Source organism: Adiantum capillus-veneris, chromosome 23 (genome assembly GCF_014529385.1).
Source record: "Adiantum capillus-veneris isolate H3 chromosome 23, ASM1452938v2, whole genome shotgun sequence".
Taxonomy (NCBI): Eukaryota; Viridiplantae; Streptophyta; class Polypodiopsida; order Polypodiales; family Pteridaceae; genus Adiantum; species Adiantum capillus-veneris.
The window spans coordinates 41,789,514-41,808,320 of record NC_140953.1 but is presented as its reverse complement, the minus strand read 5'-3'; the positions used below and the strand labels follow the sequence as shown (position 1 = coordinate 41,808,320).

At 51.2% G+C, this 18,807-nt stretch overlaps 2 protein-coding genes and 1 pseudogene across 2 annotated transcripts in view; 1 reads left to right on the top strand and 2 right to left on the bottom strand.

The window, feature by feature from the left end:
• Positions 1 to 18,807, top strand: part of LOC147427696 (zinc finger FYVE domain protein) — a 166,352-nt gene that overhangs the window by 50,974 nt on the left and 96,571 nt on the right. The gene's annotated exons all lie outside the window — the stretch shown is intronic.
• LOC147427698 (uncharacterized) lies at positions 12,006 to 12,644 on the bottom strand (annotated as a pseudogene).
• LOC147427697 (uncharacterized) lies at positions 14,657 to 16,710 on the bottom strand. The gene is made up of 4 exons (XM_086497759.1): positions 16,588 to 16,710; positions 15,291 to 15,630; positions 15,002 to 15,239; positions 14,657 to 14,744 (listed from the first exon to the last, which is right to left on the bottom strand). The coding sequence occupies exons 1-4, from the start codon at positions 16,708 to 16,710 to the stop codon at positions 14,657 to 14,659; spliced, it is 789 nt and encodes a 262-aa protein (XP_086353885.1).

The following is an 18,807-nucleotide window of genomic DNA, read 5'->3' as shown; positions in this document are numbered from 1 at the left end:
GAGAGAGAACAGATGCTGCCGCAGCAGCAAGGCGGGCTATCTTTTAAGCTGGCTTGGATGGGGAGTAATCCGCATCCGAGCGTCCTCTAGACAGGCATGACTGCAGTGAGTACCTAGCCCAAGCGCAAGCACGGCGAGCCGTGCGTAAAGCAACCTCCTCTGTCCATGAGTCCTCATGAATGTAAACATAGCAAGGCAAGCACTGCGTATCAGGAAAGAAGTACACCACAATGTGCCTACATCCTGCTGAGTCTGGGGGTGTCACCGCAAACTTGGCCAATGGCCACAAAGTCTGCAGCATATCTGTACCTCCAAGTTCTCCCATGTGATGAGAGAACTCTAGGACCTGTGTATGCAACCATCCCAACACTGAGTCGAGGGACCACTCTGTCTCGGTCCTACCACAGAGGGGGAAGGAGAAACCAACTGCCGAGTCCAAGGCCTCTGTCCCCGTAGCGGCAAGGAACAAAGCATGGACCCTGAAGTAGGCTGCCTCATGGTTTGCTGCGGAATCGTCGAGGAATTCCCAACGGCGTCGGATGCCAATGCTCGTCAGACCCCGAGGGCTAGCTGCAAGGGAAGATGTCTGAATCTACAAAGGGGGCCTAAGAAGGGCTGACCCTCTCTCCGTAGGCGACTCGTGGCAAAGGCACTGCCAAGAGATCTCCTAGCCGCCGGAGAAGGACGAGTCTCCTGAGTCGACTGTGGAACTGGAGCAGGAGGGGGGGGGGGGGGGGGGGGGGGGGGAGCTGGGGGAAGCGAAGGAGAAGAGGGGTGGGATGGGGCGACAGAGGTAGAGGGGTGAGGTGGAGAGGCGACGGGAGCAGAAGGCGGGGGGGAGGATGAGGAATAAGGGGGGAACTCTGGGGGGGGGGGGGGAACTCTGGGAGAGGCTGCCGAGGGTGAGGAATAAGGGGGGAACTCTGGGAGAGGCTGCCGAGGGTGAGGCGGAGGTGGGAGCGGGCGCCAAGAGGACCAAAGCAGTTCCCTGTGAGAACCCACTGCTGCCCGGTCAGGATTGGAAGGTTAGCATTGATGAGACAGCAACCAGAGCAGCCCACTCGTATGCGTTTCTGGTTACATTCAGGCCTCTCCCATGCCTATCTGCAACAGTTTTGGTCCGCCATTTGGGATTTACATGCGGCTCGTCGTATTTCTTTTTTCATGTGGATGATTGCACATGCGGGACTTCCAGTTGGGACTTGGCTAGCTACTATGGGTCATGATCTGTTATGTACTCGCTGTCCTTTCCGACTACTTGAGTCACCTGCACACTGTCTATGGTCATGCTTAGCTTCCCATGTAGTGTGGCTTGTAGTTTGCTTTCTACTTAGCAGAGGAGGTGTTCAGCATGGATTTGTTACTTGGGGATCTGTCTCATGGTTGATGCCGATGCCCGGCCCGCATCTTTTCTACGAGGGCTCAGACACAGATCCAGCCTTTATGCTTACCTCGACTCGTTATCGGCGAGGGACTTTGGCTATGCTACCACAGATTGCTTGGCAGGGGGATTCTCAAACACGTGATGAAGTTTTTTCAGTCATCACTAGTATTACACTTTGGAATGTTTGGAGAGCTCGTTGTCTCCACATTCTAAGTGCGGCTCCACAGCTCCTTCAGGATACCCTCACTGCCATTTGGCTGGACATCATTCACACCCTGATTTGGCAGCGGGATTCTTCCTCAGGTACATCTTGAGCAGCCGAGGCTCGCCGATTTGCCTTCGTTCGGCGTTGGGCCCGATCCCACTCTTCTTCACACTTACAGGTGGCCAGATTACGTGGCATTATGCCCCTCCTCGGTGGTATCTCCTCCACTCATCACACCGACCACCATGAGATTGTTCTAGTCGAGTTGTCACTATAGTGGCTCTCACCCTTACATTCAGCTTGTACACCCCAGGTGATAGGCTATTTTGGCATCCGTTGGGGATTATATTGTACTCAGTAATATACAGCCCTGATTTTCACAAAAAAAGAGAGAGAGAGAGAGAGAGAGAGAGAGAGAGAGAGAGAGAGAGAGAGAGAGAGAGAGAGAGAGAGAGAGAGAGAGAGAGAGAGAGAGAGAGATGAAATGAAATGAAATGTTATATTAACGTCTTCAAAAGACCATAGTGACCTATGAGACCCTAGTGACCTATGAGACCACAAAGTTACAAGGTGGTGGATTTGATACAAAGTCAAGAGTAACAAAATAACAATAGTACAAAACAAACATATATACTATGGGATCCGAGATTGGTCAATGTGAACTAAGCAAAAATGGGCGGCTTGCTGGGATAGCTGAATCACAAGAGATCTAGCATCGGTCGTTGGCGGATCTTATCAATCTCCTCCATGGTTAGTAGTGTGACAGGGCGTCGTGCATGCATGGCCAGCGTGCTCCGAATCTATTGACGTAGCCTCCGTCGATGCTGTGTAGTCCTCCGCAGTCGTGGGCGCCTGGATTTCCCCAGTTCAATCGCTTGGTCGATCAGTGTGCCTCTTGTGTGAGACGAGGGGGAGCTCTGCTATGGGAGTGGCTCTTGCGGCTGTCCCGTGTGTGCTCTGAAGAAGTCTGTGATCCGTCTTTGAGACTGGCTTTTCTCGCCATTCATCAGGCTATCTGTGTGTCTGTGCAACTCGAGCAAGAACAAACCCAGGCATCTCTGATCTTCGTATCCCATGACTCTTGAGAGTGGTCCAAAACCTTCTCTGAACAAGCAATGGAAGCGGCCTCGTATCTCGTAGTAGACGGGGCAGCGACATGTATAATGCAGCTCTGTCTCAGGCTCCATGTCACACAAGGGGCATGTCGTGGCCTCTACTGGTACTCTGCTGTATCTCCCAGTCTCAATCCGCAGCTGGTGAGAAGATGTGCATAACTGGCCAATAGCACATCGTATCCCATGAGACTAGTGGGTATCCTTGTATCTGGTCTCGTCACAAAACCATCTTCCAACAGTTGGAGAAGGTGGTCTCTATAGAAGGCCATCTTCGTGCCCAATTCCTGTGCTGGTTGTATCCATGTCCTCCTGGTGTCTAGCTGGGTCAGGTCTTAGCGGATGAGCTATGGAATCCTAGACTGCAGGCTAAGCAGCTGAAACAACTAGCTGGGATAGTCAGATCACAGGAGATCCAGCATCGGTCGCTAGCAGATCTCATCAATCTTCTCCATGGTCAGTGGTCTGACCGGGCGTCGTGCATGTCGAGCCAAAGTGACGTGGATCCTCCGATGCAGCCTCTGTCGATGCTGTGTAGTCCTCCCCAGTCATGGGTGTCTAGATCTCTCCAGCTCAGTCGCTCAGTCGATCAGTATATACGCCTTTGGTGTAAAACGACGAGCTCTGCTGTGGTAGTAACTTCTCTGAGTGTCTAGTGGCAGCTCTAAAGAAGTCTGTGATTTGTCTCTAAGAGTGGCTAGTCTCTCCTCTCATCAGGCTCTCTCTGTGTCTGCGCAGCTCGAGCAAAAAAAAACCCAGGCATCTCTGATCCTCATACTGCATGACTCTAGAGAATGATCCAAAGCCCTCTCTGAACAAGCAATGGAAGCGGCCTCGTATCTCGTAGTAGACGGGGCAGTGGCATGTGTAGTGCAACTCTGTCTCATGCTCGATGTCACACATGGGGCATGTCCTTGCCTCTGCTGGTACTCCGCTGTATCTCCCAGTCTCGATCCGCAGCTGGTGTGAAGATGTGCGTATATGGCCAATAGCACATCGTATCCCATGAGACAGGTGAGTGTGCATGTATCTGGGTCTCGTCACAAAACCATCCTCCGTAAGCTGGAGGAGATGCTCTCTGTAGAAAGCCATCTTCGTGCCTAGCTCCTGTACAAGCTGTATCCATGTCCTGTTGGTGTTAGCTGAGTCAAGTCCTGGCGAATGAGCCTGGTGATCTTGGACTGTGTAAGAGTCAAAGAGGGCGCATCCAGTGAGTACTAGAAAGGAGGCAATCTATCTATGCTGAACCCATGCGAATGAGCCTTTGCCCTAATGAGCCGCTAGATCATAGAGACCAGAGGCTTCTCCATGTTCCCCCATCCATCACACTGCGGCTTGTCCTCCCGTGATTGTCCAGTGAAGGTCCCCAAATCTCAGCTCCATAAAGCAATACAGAAGCCACTAAAGTGTCAAAGAGCCAGAGCTTTGTCCGAGGGTCCTCAAATTGAACCTTTGAACACATCCTTTCCAATTTACCCAAATGCTGCATGGGCTCTGGTCAATCTAGTCTCTGCTGCCCTCAATGAAAATGCTGGCCCACTAAAAACCACTTCAAGGTAAGTGTAAGCATCTGTATACTCCATCTGTATACTCCACCATACATACCAAATTGAGTAGGAGAGAGCGGGCCTCCACGCCTCACGTGAGTCCTGACTCAAGAATAGCTCCCTCTGAAGTCTAGCTCTAGTGTCCCGGCATTCCTCATCATACCAACTGTTCTGGGGCATGCTCCCCGAACGGCGTCTCTGCTCAGGCTGGGTATGTGGGTATGCCTGTGCTGCTGCATCATGTAGTATCTATGTCAGTATACTAGTAAGCTCCTCCAGAGGTGGCCATGGCTCCTCTGTGCGCAGGCCTCTGTAGATCCCATCTATGTATGCAGAGTTCGTCTCCCGCGTGAAGGTGTAGCGAGTAGGGGCTGCTGTCCGTAGCCTGTGTGCTACACTAAACTGAAAAGAAATGGTCAGCGATACAAGAGCATGATCCAGTGCCACACCAACAGGTCTGGGTCCAACTGTGAGGTCTTGGATACTAGAGATGAGGCTAGGTTGTGCCATGACATAGTCCCGTGTGCTGGCTCCATGTCTGTGTGGGAAGCATGTGAAGCCTCGCGAAGCAGGAAACCTCTATAGGCCATTCAAGATGGCTAGTCCATGTGCCGTGCCCAGGTCTATCAGGTGTCGCCCATACTTAGTATATTCCGCATCGTGTGATAGTCTGGACAGGCCCGTCTCTACAACATCTAGCTCTCTCAGCATCTCCTCTGAAGTATCATAAAACACTGTCTGGTGATGGGCAATCCTAGCATTGCAGTCCCCTAGAATGATAATGTCACCATCTCTAGAGAACTCCCATATGTCATCATCCAAAATAGAAAAGGGGGACTGTCCTCTGGGTGATGCATAGACCGACGTACTCGGGGAAAAGTAGCAAATAGCAATGTAGAGATATCTGCCTGTCGCTGCTTTCAATCTCATCCACATGTACCTAGCCTGCTCATCCCTACGGGCTATATGTATTAATGGCTGCAAATCCTCTCTAAATAACACTGCCACTCCCCCCGAGCCCCGTCCTCTGTGCTCTGAGCATGTCTCCTGTTTGTAAACTGTCTCGCATTTGTATCCATTGATGTAAGGCATGGATTGTCGAGGGGCCAAGTGTGTCTGAGAGTAAAATATGATGTCTCATCCAGTAAAGCTATCCTCATAAGCACCCACACCAAGACGCATGGATCCATTACAGTTCCAGGCCGCCACTTTGAGTGTGGTCCCATAAGTTTCGCACCGTCATGTGGAGCATCGCTCCAGTATTACCACTCTTCCGTCCCGGTAAAAGGCAATCTTGCCTTTTCCCCTTGCCGCTCTAATCTCCGGCATTACTTCTTGCATATGAGCGATCTGCAAGAGGGTAAGATCATTCTCGAGAGAAATGCCCTTCTCTTTAAGAGTTGGGCTTTTCTTCAAAAAGGACTTGTTCGCTTCCATGGAGGGAATAGGGAGGATGAGTGCCCTTTCTTTTGAGGTTTCCCCACTGCTTCCATTTTTCTTTATGTTGCCACTCTCTAGGCTGTTGTGTGCGTCGGCTCATGAACCCCCATCAAGGCCATGAGTTCTTTTACCTCTTCGTCTACATTGCCTTTGTCTTTAAGACAGATGAGAGGAGAGGAGAGGCTAGCGAGTCTTAGAGACAGATCACAGGAGCACTGCCAACCGAGAAAGCCACTGTCTTTCTCCAGTTGATCAGTGCGCCCGATGCACAACAGAAGGTCTCTAGAGCCTGCCCAGACCTGTGTAAATTGGCCTCCTGGCCCTCTAAGTACAAGGCTGAGTCGTCGGCAAACTCAGCGTCTAGAAGCTCGTCTCCCCGTATAAGGAGTGCTAAGCCCCTCAAACCAACCTGCTGTGACGCCAAAAATTTGCTCATCGCCTCCGCATAGAACAGAAAGAGAAAGGGGGCAAGAGGACAACCCTGTCTGACCGATCGTGTGAGCATGAAGCGCTCACCTCTACCTCCTGCCAAAAGCACCTGACTGTGAGCCTGTCTGTACAAAGCTGACACCCCTCTGATCCAAGCATCTGAAAAGCCCATCCTGCGAAGCGTGCCCTCTAGAAAGTCCCAGTCAACTCTGTCGTATGCCTTCTCAAAATCGAGAAGAAGAATCACAAGGTCCTCCCCACGGAGACGTGCCAGGGCAGAAGCCTCCCAGAAAGTGAAGATGTTGTCAAGGATACTGCGCTCCTTGATAAAACCTGTCTGAGTCCCATGTATAAGGCTCTCCAAAAGTGGCTGTATCCTCAAACTCAGGGCCTTGGCAAGAATTTTGTAGGCTGAGTTGAGGATGGTGATGGGGCGCCACTGTCGAATCTCATCCAAGGAGCCACCCTCCTTTGGAATGAGGTAAATCAGGCCCTCCCTCATGCTATCCGGCATAACTCCTGTGTGCAGAATGTACTGAAAGGCACTACAAAGATCTGGGCCAAGCAAGTCCCAGTACTCCAAGAAGAAGCTGGGAGTCAGCCCATCCTCACCTGGACAGCTACCACGAGGAGGGGCCCTAAGAGCCGTGTGCAGCTCCTCAAGCTGAAGAGGTATCTCCAGCGTCTGGAGCATCTCCTCAGTCACAAGACAAGGCATCTGCGCCCAAACCTGCTCCCTGCATGCATCCTGTCTCTCTGACTGGGGCTCAGCCGACAGTAGCTCACGGTAAAACTTAGTAGCAACTACACGCATATCCTCAGGCTCACAAGCAATTGACCCATCGGGTCTCCTCAGCTGATTGACCTTGGCATGCGAGTGCTGACGTCCTACTGTCTCAAAAAAAGTACCTGTCACTGTGTCACCTACCTGAGTCCACTGAGATGCCTGTCGGTGAAAGGCAAACTCATGGCGCCTCTCCTCTGTGCAAGCAAGCTCCTGTCGAGCCTGCTGTAACTGCTCCTCCAACCATGGACTGTCTGGATGCTGCTCCTGCATCCTCTGTAGTGAAGCAATGCCTCGTCTGAGACGCTGCTCCACCTCTCTCGTTGTAGCCCGTCGAGCCAAAGACTCCTGGAGAAAAAAGTGGCTAAGCTGAGCTAGGCCTAAGGCCACTCTGTCTGCCGGTAGAGCCTGGCTGTCCATGTCCTCTGTCCAAAGAGCCTCTACCCTCTCTCTGAGTGCTGTGTCCAACAAGACCCGCTCTGGGATGCGAAGCATCGTGCTCCCACTCCTCTGCCTGTCTGCCAGTGTGAGGATCACTGGTGCATGGTCCAAGAAGGATGTCCCTGTCAGGATGCCCACTGATCCCCCCAAGTCACTGAAGTGGTCACTAGTGTAGAAGCAATGTATCCGCGATAGATTCACTCCTCCCACTCTGCGGTCTGATCTAGAGAAGGCAAGACTCTCTGGAGGCCTCACAAAGCCAGAATGCTGCCATGTATCCGAGACCCTCAAAGTCATACACAACCTCTCCCAAGTTGCTAACTCGACTCCATGCACAGTAGCATGGCTGCCTCCGATCCTGTCAGAGGGGTCCTCCAACATGTTGAAGTCCCCTCCTACACACCAATGCAACCTGTGGCAAAGACTCAACAATCTGTGACCAAAACTCTGCACGAGCACTTGCCACATTGGGCGCATAGATGTTCAGGAAGCCCACAAGGCCACCCTGAACCTGCATAGTAATCCACTGAGCCCTGCCTGGCACAATAATCCCTCTGTCCACAATGGCTTGCTGCAATGAGTCCGCAATAGTCATACATACCCCACCCTGGATGCCTCCAGGTCCGAAAGCAGCTGACCAAAAGGTATCATAACGTCCACGCAAAATCTGACCACATCGCCGAATGCGGCTCTCAGACAAATGGTGCTCCTGAAGCATAAGGAGATCAATCTCTCCTCCCACAAGGAAACGCTGAAGCTCCTGACGCAATCGGCCCTGCCGTCGCTGAAACTGGGGCCCACCTAATCCCTGCACGTTCCACGAGACGATCCTCATGGGGAGCGAGAGAGAACAGATGCTGCCGCAGCCGCAAGACGGGCGTAATCCAAGCTTGGATGGGGAGTAATCCGCATCCGAGCGTCCTCTAGATAGGCGAGCCTGTAGTGAATGCCTGGCCGAAGCCCAAGCAGAGCGAGCCGTGCGTAAAGCAACCTCCTCTGTCCAGGAGCCCTCTCTCGCTAGGCGACTCGTGGCAAAAGCGCTGCCAAGAGTTCTCCTAGCCGCCGGCGAGGGACCAGTCTCCTGAGTCGACTGTGGTACTGAAGCAGGAGGAGGGGGAGAAGGAGCTGGGGGGGGGGGGGGGGGCGGAGGAGAAGAGAAGCGGGGCGGGGCGACAGAGACAGGGGGGCGAGGTGAGGAGTGGGCGGGAGCAAAGGGCGGGGGAGGGGATGAGGAGGAAGAGGGGAAATCTTAAGGTCGGGGGAATGGCGAGGGTGAAGCGGAAGAGGAGGCTGGCGTAGGGGGCTCCTCCTGCTCAAGAGGACCAAAGCGGTTCCCCGTGGGAATCGACTGCTGTTGAGTAGGCACCTGAGGGCCACTCTGAGTGCCAGGCTGTCGCTGTGGCCCCTTGCGTCGACGGCCACGGGCCTGCTGCCACCCCTCCTCCGCTCGAGCCCCAGGCTCGGAGGGTGGCTCAGAATCTGTGCGCCGTGTCGCTGGCTGAGGCTGCGGCCTAGCCTTGGCAGTCTTGGGCTGAGGCTGAGGTGCAGGTCGAGGCCTCCTCCGTGGACAGGCCTTCGCTAGGTGGCCCATCTGTCTGCAAATGAAGCACTGGTTCGGGAGACCCGAGTACTCCACACTCTGCCTAAATCAACCCCCACTCACCCGAGGCAGAAGGATGACCTTCGGGAGCGTGTGGGTATCTCTGACCAAAACTCGGACTGAAGGGATGCCGGCCGCCTTGGCAGCTAGTGATGCTGCCGTACGAGGTGTCTCCAGAACAGTCCCGATGGCGGAGCCAATCCTGGAGAACAGTGGAAGGTACTCCCTCCGTAAACCCGGAAAGCAAACTGAGATGGGGATGTCTGCCTCCTCTACTAGCACATCCGAAGTCGGGTCAAAACTGTGTCGCCACTGTCGAAAGTGGGCGCGTGATGCTCGAATAGCCAGTGGACTCATAGCTATGACCTTGGAGGCCATCTCGGAAGTCTCGAACTCGATCTGTTAGTACCATCGTCCGAGGATCTGGACATCCAAAATCTTGCCCACCTCTGCCTGAAGGCGGGCCTGGAGAAGGTCTCGCAGCTCTCCTCTGCTAGGACGGGTGCCGAGAACCTTGCAGATGATAGAAGTCGCCTGCAAGCGCTCTACCTCTGCGCCAAGGCTCGCTTGCTCTGTCGGCGAAAGAGCAAGTCAAATGGTGGGCTCAGCGGGGTCGGCGAGGGGGCTTCGGGCGAGTCCCTCTGTGGCGGAGCTAGAGCCTCCATCTGTGTCTACTACTGAGTCGAAGAAGCGGACGGAGAAGAACAATCTGCGGCCGAGAACGCTGAACACTTGTCTGAAGAAAAGGTGTTGCAGAGCCAGGCGCAGAAAACCCTTCAAAGATAATGCGGACAAAAAAAGGGGGGGGGGGGAGGGGGGATGGAGGGAAGGAAAAGGAGGCGAGCTCGGGTACAGAAGGCTGCGGGGGGGGGGGGGGGGGAACAGCCAAGGAGTTGGGGGGGCAGCGGCAGGGCTAGGGGGGGAGGGCGGCGGGCAGTAGGGGGCAGGAGGGGGCGGGCTGGGCAGGGTGGGGGAAACAGCGCGAAGGCGGGAGGAGGGATGGGGTGCAGCGCGAGGGCGAGGGGGGGGGGGGGGGGGTGGCTGAGGGCAGCGCGAGGGTTAGAAGGAGAAGGGGGGTGAGGGGGAGCGATGGCGCAAGGGGTTGGGGGGGGGGGGGGGGGGGGGGGAGCGTGCAGCAGCAGCGAGCTCGCTACCTCACGGTGATCTTCTCAGAGGGCAAAAATGTTTAACAATTAAGTTGTAAAAGGCAATCTTGTCTTTTCCCCTTGCTGCTCTAATCTCCGGCATTACTTCCTGCATATGAGCGATCTGCGTAAGGGTGAGATTATCCTCGAGAAAGATGCCCGTCTCTTTAAGAGTTGGTCTTTTTTCCAAGGACTTCTTCGCTTCCATGGAGGGAAAACGGAGGATGAGTGCTCTTTGTTTTGAGGTTTCCCCACTACTTCCATTTTTCCTTATGTTGTCTACTCTAAATGCTCTTGTGTGCGTCGGCTCATGAATCCCCATGAAGGCCATGAGTTCTTTTACCTCTTCGCCACATTGCTTTTGTCTTTAAGACCGCAAATTCTCACATTAAAAGCATGCAGCCGTTTTCTTTGCTCCTCCTCTAGTGTCTGATTAATGATAGTGGGTGTGGAGGTGGGCGTTATCTGCTTGCCTTTTCCTTTCTTGGCCACCTTGATCCATTTCTCGGCTTCATCTGCCTTCTGTTGAGTTTTGGTAAGAACATCCACCCAAGAAGTCGTCATCTCTTTGTGTTGCTCTTCTCCTTCTTTGATGGCCCGCACTTGCTCCTTGATCGTGTTGATTTCTTCCAACACTGAGGGTGGCAGTTCGCCCTCTTCCAGTGTGTTTCTTGATCGTGCTTCGGCGAGGTCTTTCTTGAGTGACGCAATCTCTTCATCCTGAGTCCTTCGAGGATCAGCATGTGTCCTTCGAGCATGTTTATTGTGCCCAAGAGATTGCGGTTCATCTTGGTAATGGTCTCCGTCATTTCCTCTTTGCACTTTTGAATGGCATCCTCTAGGGGGTCGGCTTTATCATTCAGCTTCCTCATGCTCGATCGCCGTCCGAAAAAGAGCCACTAAGCGCACGTGTGCATCCACACTATTAGCGGGCCTGGTAACTGGTCGGGTGGGGGAACACGAGGAGGTATGGCAAGGGAGGGGCAGCGATAGAGGACGGACGAGAGAGAGAGAGAGAGAGAGAGAGAGAGAGAGAGGAGAGAGAGAGAGAGAGAGAGAGAGAGAGAGAGAGAGAGCGGCGGGGGGGGGGGGGGGGGGGGGGGGGGATATGGCAAACTTAAGTAGTTTACCTTAAGGCTTAAAATCTCTCTAAACTTGAATGCAAAGAGAATGGTCTTAAGGCTTCTTAAACTTAAAATTTATCGTAAGGCTTAAAAAGAAATAAAAAATAAAAATAATAAATAAATAAATAAAAATAAACGTAGGAGATACTGACTTCCTACGTGTAGCAGAAGGGGGGTGCCGGCTGATGGACTTGCTTCGCGTAGAAAAGCTGGACATGCTACGCGTGGGGCAGCTGGGTGAGGGGGGAGCCCGTTTGGTGTGGGAGCAGCGGCCAGCGATGGGGTAGTAGCACGTCACGGCACTGGGCACCCGGGTTTGGGGGGAGCCCGCTTGGTGTGGGACTAGCAGCAAGCAATGGGGCGGGCAGCAGCAGGTGCCGGTAGTAGGCAACAGGTCACGGCTTTGGCATCACGACCAAGGGAGCAGCGCGAGAGGGACCACCTGCGCGCAGCGCGAGAGCAGAGGGGTTAGGGCATCGCAACAGAGGAGTACGCGTGGCGCGAGAGCAGAGAGAGTGGGAGTGGCGCGCGCGCGCGAGAGAGAGAGAGAGAGAGAGAGAGAGAGAGAGAGAGAGAGAGAGAGAGAGAGAGAGAGAGAGAAATGAAATGTTATATTAACGTCTTCAAAAGGCCAAAGTGACCTATGAGACCAGAAAGTTACAATGCGGTGTATCTGATACAAAGTCAGATTAAGAAAATAAATTAAACTAGGATATCAAAATATAAATACTGCGGGATCCTAAACTAAGCAGTACAATGTGAAGACAATATGGGAGGGGAGTAGAGATCCATCTTCATGTGCGCTCTGGACGAGGAAAGAGTATGGCTTGAATCCTTTTCCATAGCCTCCTTCGAAATTGTGTAGCTCCTCTCCTCCCTCGGGGTCGTCTAGATCTCCCTATCTCCAATGCTCGGTCTATGAGAATGCCAGTAGTGCGGGTAGACCTCTCCACCGTCGCTGGTTGCTCCTCTGTCTGTTCTTCTCGGTGTAAAGTATCTAGTGTAAAGAAATCTGTGATCTGTCTCTGGGGATGTCTCTCTTCAACTCTCCTCAGTAAGGTTTCTCTATGCTTGTGTAACTCAAGTAGATAAAGCCCAAGACATCTTTGATCCTCATAACTCATGACCCTAGATAGAGGCCCAAAACCTTCTCTGAATAGACAATGAAAACGACCTCGTATCTCATAGTACACTGTGCAATGACATATGTAATGTACTTCTGTCTCTGGCTCTAGATGGCATTAGCGGCATATTCTGTTATCTCCTGGTGTCCCTTTGAATCTGTCAGTCTCAATCTCGAGCTGATTTGAGGACGTGCGTATCTGGCCAATGGCACAACGCAAACCATGCGAAAGATGCGTGTCCATATAGCTAGGTCGAATCACAAACCCATCCCCCGTGAGGTGGAGAAGATGCTCTCTATAGAAAGCCATCTTTGTGCCCAACTCTTGTAACGGCTCTATCCATGTCCTCCTCGTGTCTAACTGGATCAAATCCTGACGGATGAGTCTATTAATCTCTACCCGTGTCAGAGACCTCAAGGGTGCCTGAAGAGAGTATTGAAAAGGAGGCAACCTGCCCATGGTGAAACCATGTGTCTGAAAGCATGATGTCGTCTGAGCATACCAGCATGATGTATCCCCGTTAAGAGCTAATTGTCTGGAGGACTCTAGAGACACCCTGGCATATCCGTCTCTGGTAGTATCCCACAGATTGTGTACAAAGGAGATTGATTTGGTGAGCGCCTCAATCTCCATAGGGGGGGGCAGCTAACTCCGCCCGAATGATATCATGCGGTACAGAAACCTTGGCTCTAATCAGCCGAGAGATCATAGATACCAGGGGCTTCTCCATACGCCTCCACCTATCCTGGCCTATAGAAGGTCCCCAAACCTGCACCCCATATAACATAGTAGAGGCAACCAAAGTATCAAAGAGCCATAACTTTGTCCTAGGTTCTTGGAACTGAACCTATGAACACATCCTCTCCATTCCTCGCAGAGCGGCACCGGCTCTAGTTAGTCTAGTCTCTGTTGCTCTTCTCAAAGAAAATCTCGGCGCAGTGAAGACTACCCCCAGGTAAGTGTATGCATCTCTATACTCCACAATCTCCTGACCATATTTGAAAGTAGGTACTGATCTCCTGACCCATTGCGGTGTGGTGTTAAACACCATAACCTTTGTTTTACCTAGGTTTACACCCAGTCCACTATCCTTTGCAAAACTGCGTAGTGCATCCAAATGTCGTTGCATACCTTCTGGTGAGTCAGATATCAGTACAATATCATCAGCATATAGCAACAATGGGATCCACGTCCCTGCCAGCTGGGCATGCCTGTCACCCTTTCTGTCGATGTAATCAGACACCTCATCAACATACATACCAAATAGAGTAGGAGACAATAGGCAACCCTGTTTCACTCCAATAGTAGAGTGAACTAAATCAGATACCCCTTTTGGAGTGCGTACATGTCCCACCACTGATCTGTACAAAGCCATTATCCCCCAAATTAGCTCTATGGGCACCCCCATCTCTTGCAGTCTGCGCATCAATCGAGCCCTTGGTACCATGTCAAATGCTTTGCGAAAATCCACAAAGCTACAATAGATCCGTCTCCCATGTGCTCTGCCCTCCTCAATGATGGCCTTGAGTGTCAGAATATGATCAAGAGTGGAGAAACCCCTCCTAAAGCTGGCCTGAACCTTTGCTCGTACACCCTCGCCTTCTGCCCAGCTACTCAAGTGTTGCTCCAGAATAGATGCATATAATGGTGCCAATGTGTGTCCAACCATAATAGTGGGGTAATTCCCAGGCTCTGTAGGGTCACCTGCCTTGAAGATGGGCACAATATTAGACAACCTCAAGGTCTCAGGTAATCCCTCACACATGGCACGATTGAACAACACTGCGAGAACCTCCATCAGCATATCCTTGGCATGTATAAAGTGCTCCGCTACTAGATCGTCATGATCATATGCCTTCCCGGTCCTCATCCTGTCGATGGCCCTTCGTACCATCTCAGGTGTAAAGAAAGTGCTCGTAGCTGGGCAAGGGTTGGTAGGGTCTGGAAGGGGTTCCTGTCCCGGAACCGTATATAATGATGTCGCATATTGGCCCCACACATCAGGTGAAGTAATCAATGGGGGAGGAGAGTGCTCATGGAAGAGTCGCCATGCCTCTCCTGAGTCCCTACTCAAGAACATCTGATATAAGTCTCGCTCCATGTGAGCTAGGTAAGCTCGCTTCTTCTGTCACACAAGGCGTCGGAAAGCAATCCGAGATTGTCTGTAAGTGATGATTCCTAACAGAAGATCCCTCTGAAGCTGGGCTCTCATCTCTCTGCATTCCTCATTCTACCAACTATTCCAAGGCATGCTCCCAGAATGTCGTCTCTTACTCGGTTGAGTGTGTGGGTATGCCACTGATGCAGCCCCATGCAGTGTCTCACTCAGTATATTGGTGAACTCCTCCACTGAGAGGCCTGTACCATTTGTGCCAGCTGTGCCTTGCAATAAACGGTCCCAGATCTCCTCTGTATAAACGAAATCAGTCTGTGGGGTAAATGTATAGCGGGTGTGTGGCTTGCCTCCTGGTGTTTGGGTTGTACTATACTGAAATTTAACAGACAGTGTCAATAGAGCATGATCTACTGCTATGCCCACTGGCCTGGCTCCCACTGTGAAATCCTGAATGCAGGGGACAAAGCTTGGTTGTTTCATAACATAATCCACTGTACTGGCCCCATGTCTGTGTGGAAAGCATGTGAAACCGGCTGCTTCGGGAAATCGCTGTAAGCCATTAAGTATGGCTAATCCATGTGTAGTCGTCATTTTCATGAGGTATCTTCCATATTCCGTCTGCTCTCTATCATCTGAGCATCTGTCCAGTCCCAGCTCACCCACATCCATCTCTCTGAGCATCTCATCTGAAGTGTCGTAGAAGACTGTCTGCGAGCTGCCCGTTCGGGCATTAAAGTCCCCTAGGAGAATGATATCACCATCCCTAGAAAACTCCCATATGTCATCATCTAGAATAGAGAAAGGTGACTGCCCTCTGGATGCAGCGTAGATGGATGTACTTGGAGGAAAGTAACATATGGCAATATATAGGAATCGACCTGTGTCAGCTCTCAGTCTCACCCACATATATCTAGCATGATCATCTCTTCGTACAATATGCAGTAATGGTTGTAGTTCCTCTCTAAATAGCACTGCTACTCCTCTTGAACCTCTGCTCCCATGCTGAGATCTCGCATTTGTCCTGTGAGCTGTCTCCCATCTGTAACCCATCACATGTGGCATTACCTGTCCAGGGGCTTGATGAGTCTCTGAGAAGAATACAATATCCTTGTCTTTGAAACTGTCCTCAAATGCACCCACGTCCAGTCTCATAGACCCATTACAATTCCAGGTAGCTATCTTCAGTGTGGTCCCATAGGTCTCGAACCGTCATGCAGTGCGTCACTCTAAAATCACCACCCGTCCATCTCTGTAAAAGGCTATCTTTCCCTTCTCCCTTGCCGCTGTAATCTCTGGCATTACCTCTCTCATGTGTGCGAGCTGTGAGAGAGTCAGGTCATCCCCGAGGAAAATACCTGTCTTTTTGAGAGTAGGCCTCTTCCTCAAGAATTCCTTCTTCTCTTCCAACGAGTGGAAGCGTAGTATGAGAGCTCTCCCCTTTGAAAGATTCTCCCGCGCCATCACTTTTCTTACCTACCCTCCATGCCCTTGTGTGCGAAGGTTTCTCCATCCCCATCATGGATGTAAGGCTTGTGACCTCTTTCTCCACATTATTTATGTCCTTGAGCCTGATCACTCTCACATGCAGTGCTCGCATCCGCCTTCTTTGTTCCTCTTCGAGGGTCATGTTGATAAGCGTCGGTGTACAAGGAGTTTCTTGACCTTTCCCTTTCTTGGCGACCTCAAGCCATTTTTCGGCCTCGTTCGCCTTTTTCTGTGTCCTTGTTATCATCTCCGCCCATGAAGATGTCTTTGCCACACTCAGTTTCTCCTCCTCTGTGATCATCCTTACGTGTTCCTTGATTTCCTTGATTTCATCTATTACCGAGGGCTGAAATTCGCCTTCCTCCAGCCCACTGCTTACTCTATCAGCAAGCTCCTGTTTAAGGCTGAGACTTCTTTGAGTGTCCGTATCTCGGCGTTTTGGTTATCGTGTTTGAGGGCTAAGACTTCTTCTTTGAGTGTCTGTATTTCTGCGTTAAGGCTCTCTTTCTCCTTCTTCCACTGTGCGCCTTCATTGAAGACCATCTGAAGGAGGTTGGCCTTCTCCTACCACCATGCTTCCATCTCTGTTTTCCACTCCTTCATTTCCCTCTCCATCTGCGCCATCCGCTTGTTCGTGAGCATGAAGGTTGCCTTTGCTCGCGACTTGCAAACAGGTGAGACATTGACGGCTTCCGTGTCCTGTGCAGGGTCTTGTGCAGGGGAGATTGCTTCCATGTTTTCTTGTTTAAGAGATGTCTCGGGCTCACTTACCATTTCGCACGCAGAATTTTCGCTAAATCCTGAGTGAATGATGTTGCCGCCTACGCGTGTGATGATGCTGTCCCTGCGCTCTTGCCGCCGTCTACACATATGATTTCTCTGTCTGCATTGTTTTCGCCTCCGTATCTGACCGCCAGCTTCGGCTCCCTCTGCGTTTCTGTAGCCCTGGAGCTGTGATTAAGCTGCCAATCAGAAGGCAGTTAGAAGCCTGATCGTCTACGTATGAAGCTTCTGTTAGATCGCCCAATGCCGCCTTCAGCCGTGGAGAATAATGCGCGCCTACTGAGAAGAATGAGAGAGAGAGAGAGAGAGAGAGAGAGAGAGAGAGAGAGAGAGAGAGAGAGAGAGAGAGAGAGAGAGAGAGAGAGAGAAATGAAATGAAATGAAATGTTATATTAACGTCTTCAAAAGGCCAAAATGACCTATGAGACCAATCAGTTACAAAATAGTGAATCTAATACCATGTCTGGGTACAAAAGAACTAGAAAAGAACTAGAAGTGGAACAAAATACTACTACTACTACTACAATCTAAAACTACGTGGGTGTAGCAGCTGATACAATAGGTACCCGGTAAACTGGATGTAACAGTGTGTGAAACAAAGATGGAAGAAATGGTGAGGATCCATCCTCATCTGCACTCTGGATGTCGAGAGAGTATGGCTCGAATCTTCTGTTGTAGTCTCCGTCGATGCTGTGTAGCTCCTCTCCTCAGTCGCGGTCGTCTGTATCTCTGTAGCTCCAATGCTCGGTCGATGAGAGAGAGAGAGAGAGAGAGAGAGAGAGAGAGAGAGAGAGAGAGAGAGAGAGAAATGAAATGTTATATTAACGTCTTCAAAAGGCCAAAATGACCTATGAGACCAATCAGTTACAAAATAGTGAATCTAATACCATGTCTGGGTACAAAAGAACTAGAAAAGAACTAGAAGTGGAACAAAATACTACTACTACTACTACAATCTAAAACTACGTGGGTGTAGCAGCTGATACAATAGGTACCCGGTAAACTGGATGTAACTGTGTGTGAAACAAAGATGGAAGAAATGGTGAGGATCCATCCTCATCTGCACTCTGGATGTCGAGAGAGTATGGCTCGAATCTTCTGTTGTAGTCTCCGTCGATGCTGTGTAGCTCCTCTCCTCAGTCGCGGTCGTCTGTATCTCTGTAGCTCCAATGCTCGGTCGATGAGAGTGCCAGTAGTGGTCGAATGAGTGTGGGACGAGCTCTGCAGTGGTGGCTGCTCCTCTGGCTGTCCCATATCTAGTGAAAAGAAATCTGTAATGTGTCTCTGGGACTGCATATCTAGAGAGAGAGAGAGAGAGAGAGAGAGAGAGAGAGAGATGAAATGTTACATTAACGTCTTCAAAAGGCCAAAGTGACCTATGAGACCAAACTGATACAAAAGTGGTGAATCTGGTACAATGTTTGAAAAGTGTGAGAGAGTGAAAATAAATGCGAAAAACTAAATACAAAGTATTAGATAAACTTCTTAGGAGCATTCTCGGTGTCTGGCTAGAATGCTTCTAATCCTTTGTTGTAGTCTCCTCTGGTGAAGTGCGCTTCTGCATCTCGATCGTGGTCGGCTCGATTTCCTAAGCTCAGTCACCCTGTCAATGAGGGTGCCTTTGGTATGAATGTGGGTACTCCTTTGTGCTCGCTGCTGGCCTCTTGCTTCTCCTTCCATTCCTGCTTCTCTCGATCTGAAGAAATCTGTGATCTGCCTCTTGCTTCTCCTTCCATTCCTGCTTCTCTCGAGCCGAAGAAATCTGTGATCTGCCTCTGAGGTTGTAGTGCTCTTTGTCTTCTCATTAGATTATCCCTGTGCCGATGTAGTTCCAGTAGGTACAGGCCTAAGCACCTTTGATCTTGGTATTGCATGACTCTATCTAGAGGTCCAAAGCCTTCTTTAAATAGGCAATGGAAACGCCCACGTATCTCATAGTATACGGTGCAATGGCATATGTGAGAGAGAGAGAGAGAGAGAGAGAGAGAGAGAGAGAGAGAGAGAGAGAGAGAGAGAGAGAGAGAGAGAGAGAGAGAGAGAGAGAGAGAGAGAAGCAGTACGGGGGGGGGGGGGGGGGGAGATAGGGTG

What these genes read in the sequence shown, in the direction of transcription:
- LOC147427697 (XM_086497759.1), bottom strand. Translation starts at nt 16,710, where the DNA reads ATGGTAAGTGAGCCCGAGACATCTCTTAAACAAGAAAACATGGAAGCA. An exon ending in CATATGTTACTTTCCTCCAA is followed by an intron (nt 15,240 to 15,290) that starts GTACATCCATCT and finishes TCTCTATTCTAG; the next exon opens with ATGATGACATATGGGAGTTT. An exon ending in GCCATACTTAATGGCTTACA is followed by an intron (nt 14,745 to 15,001) that starts GCGATTTCCCGA and finishes TCGTTTATACAG; the next exon opens with AGGAGATCTGGGACCGTTTA.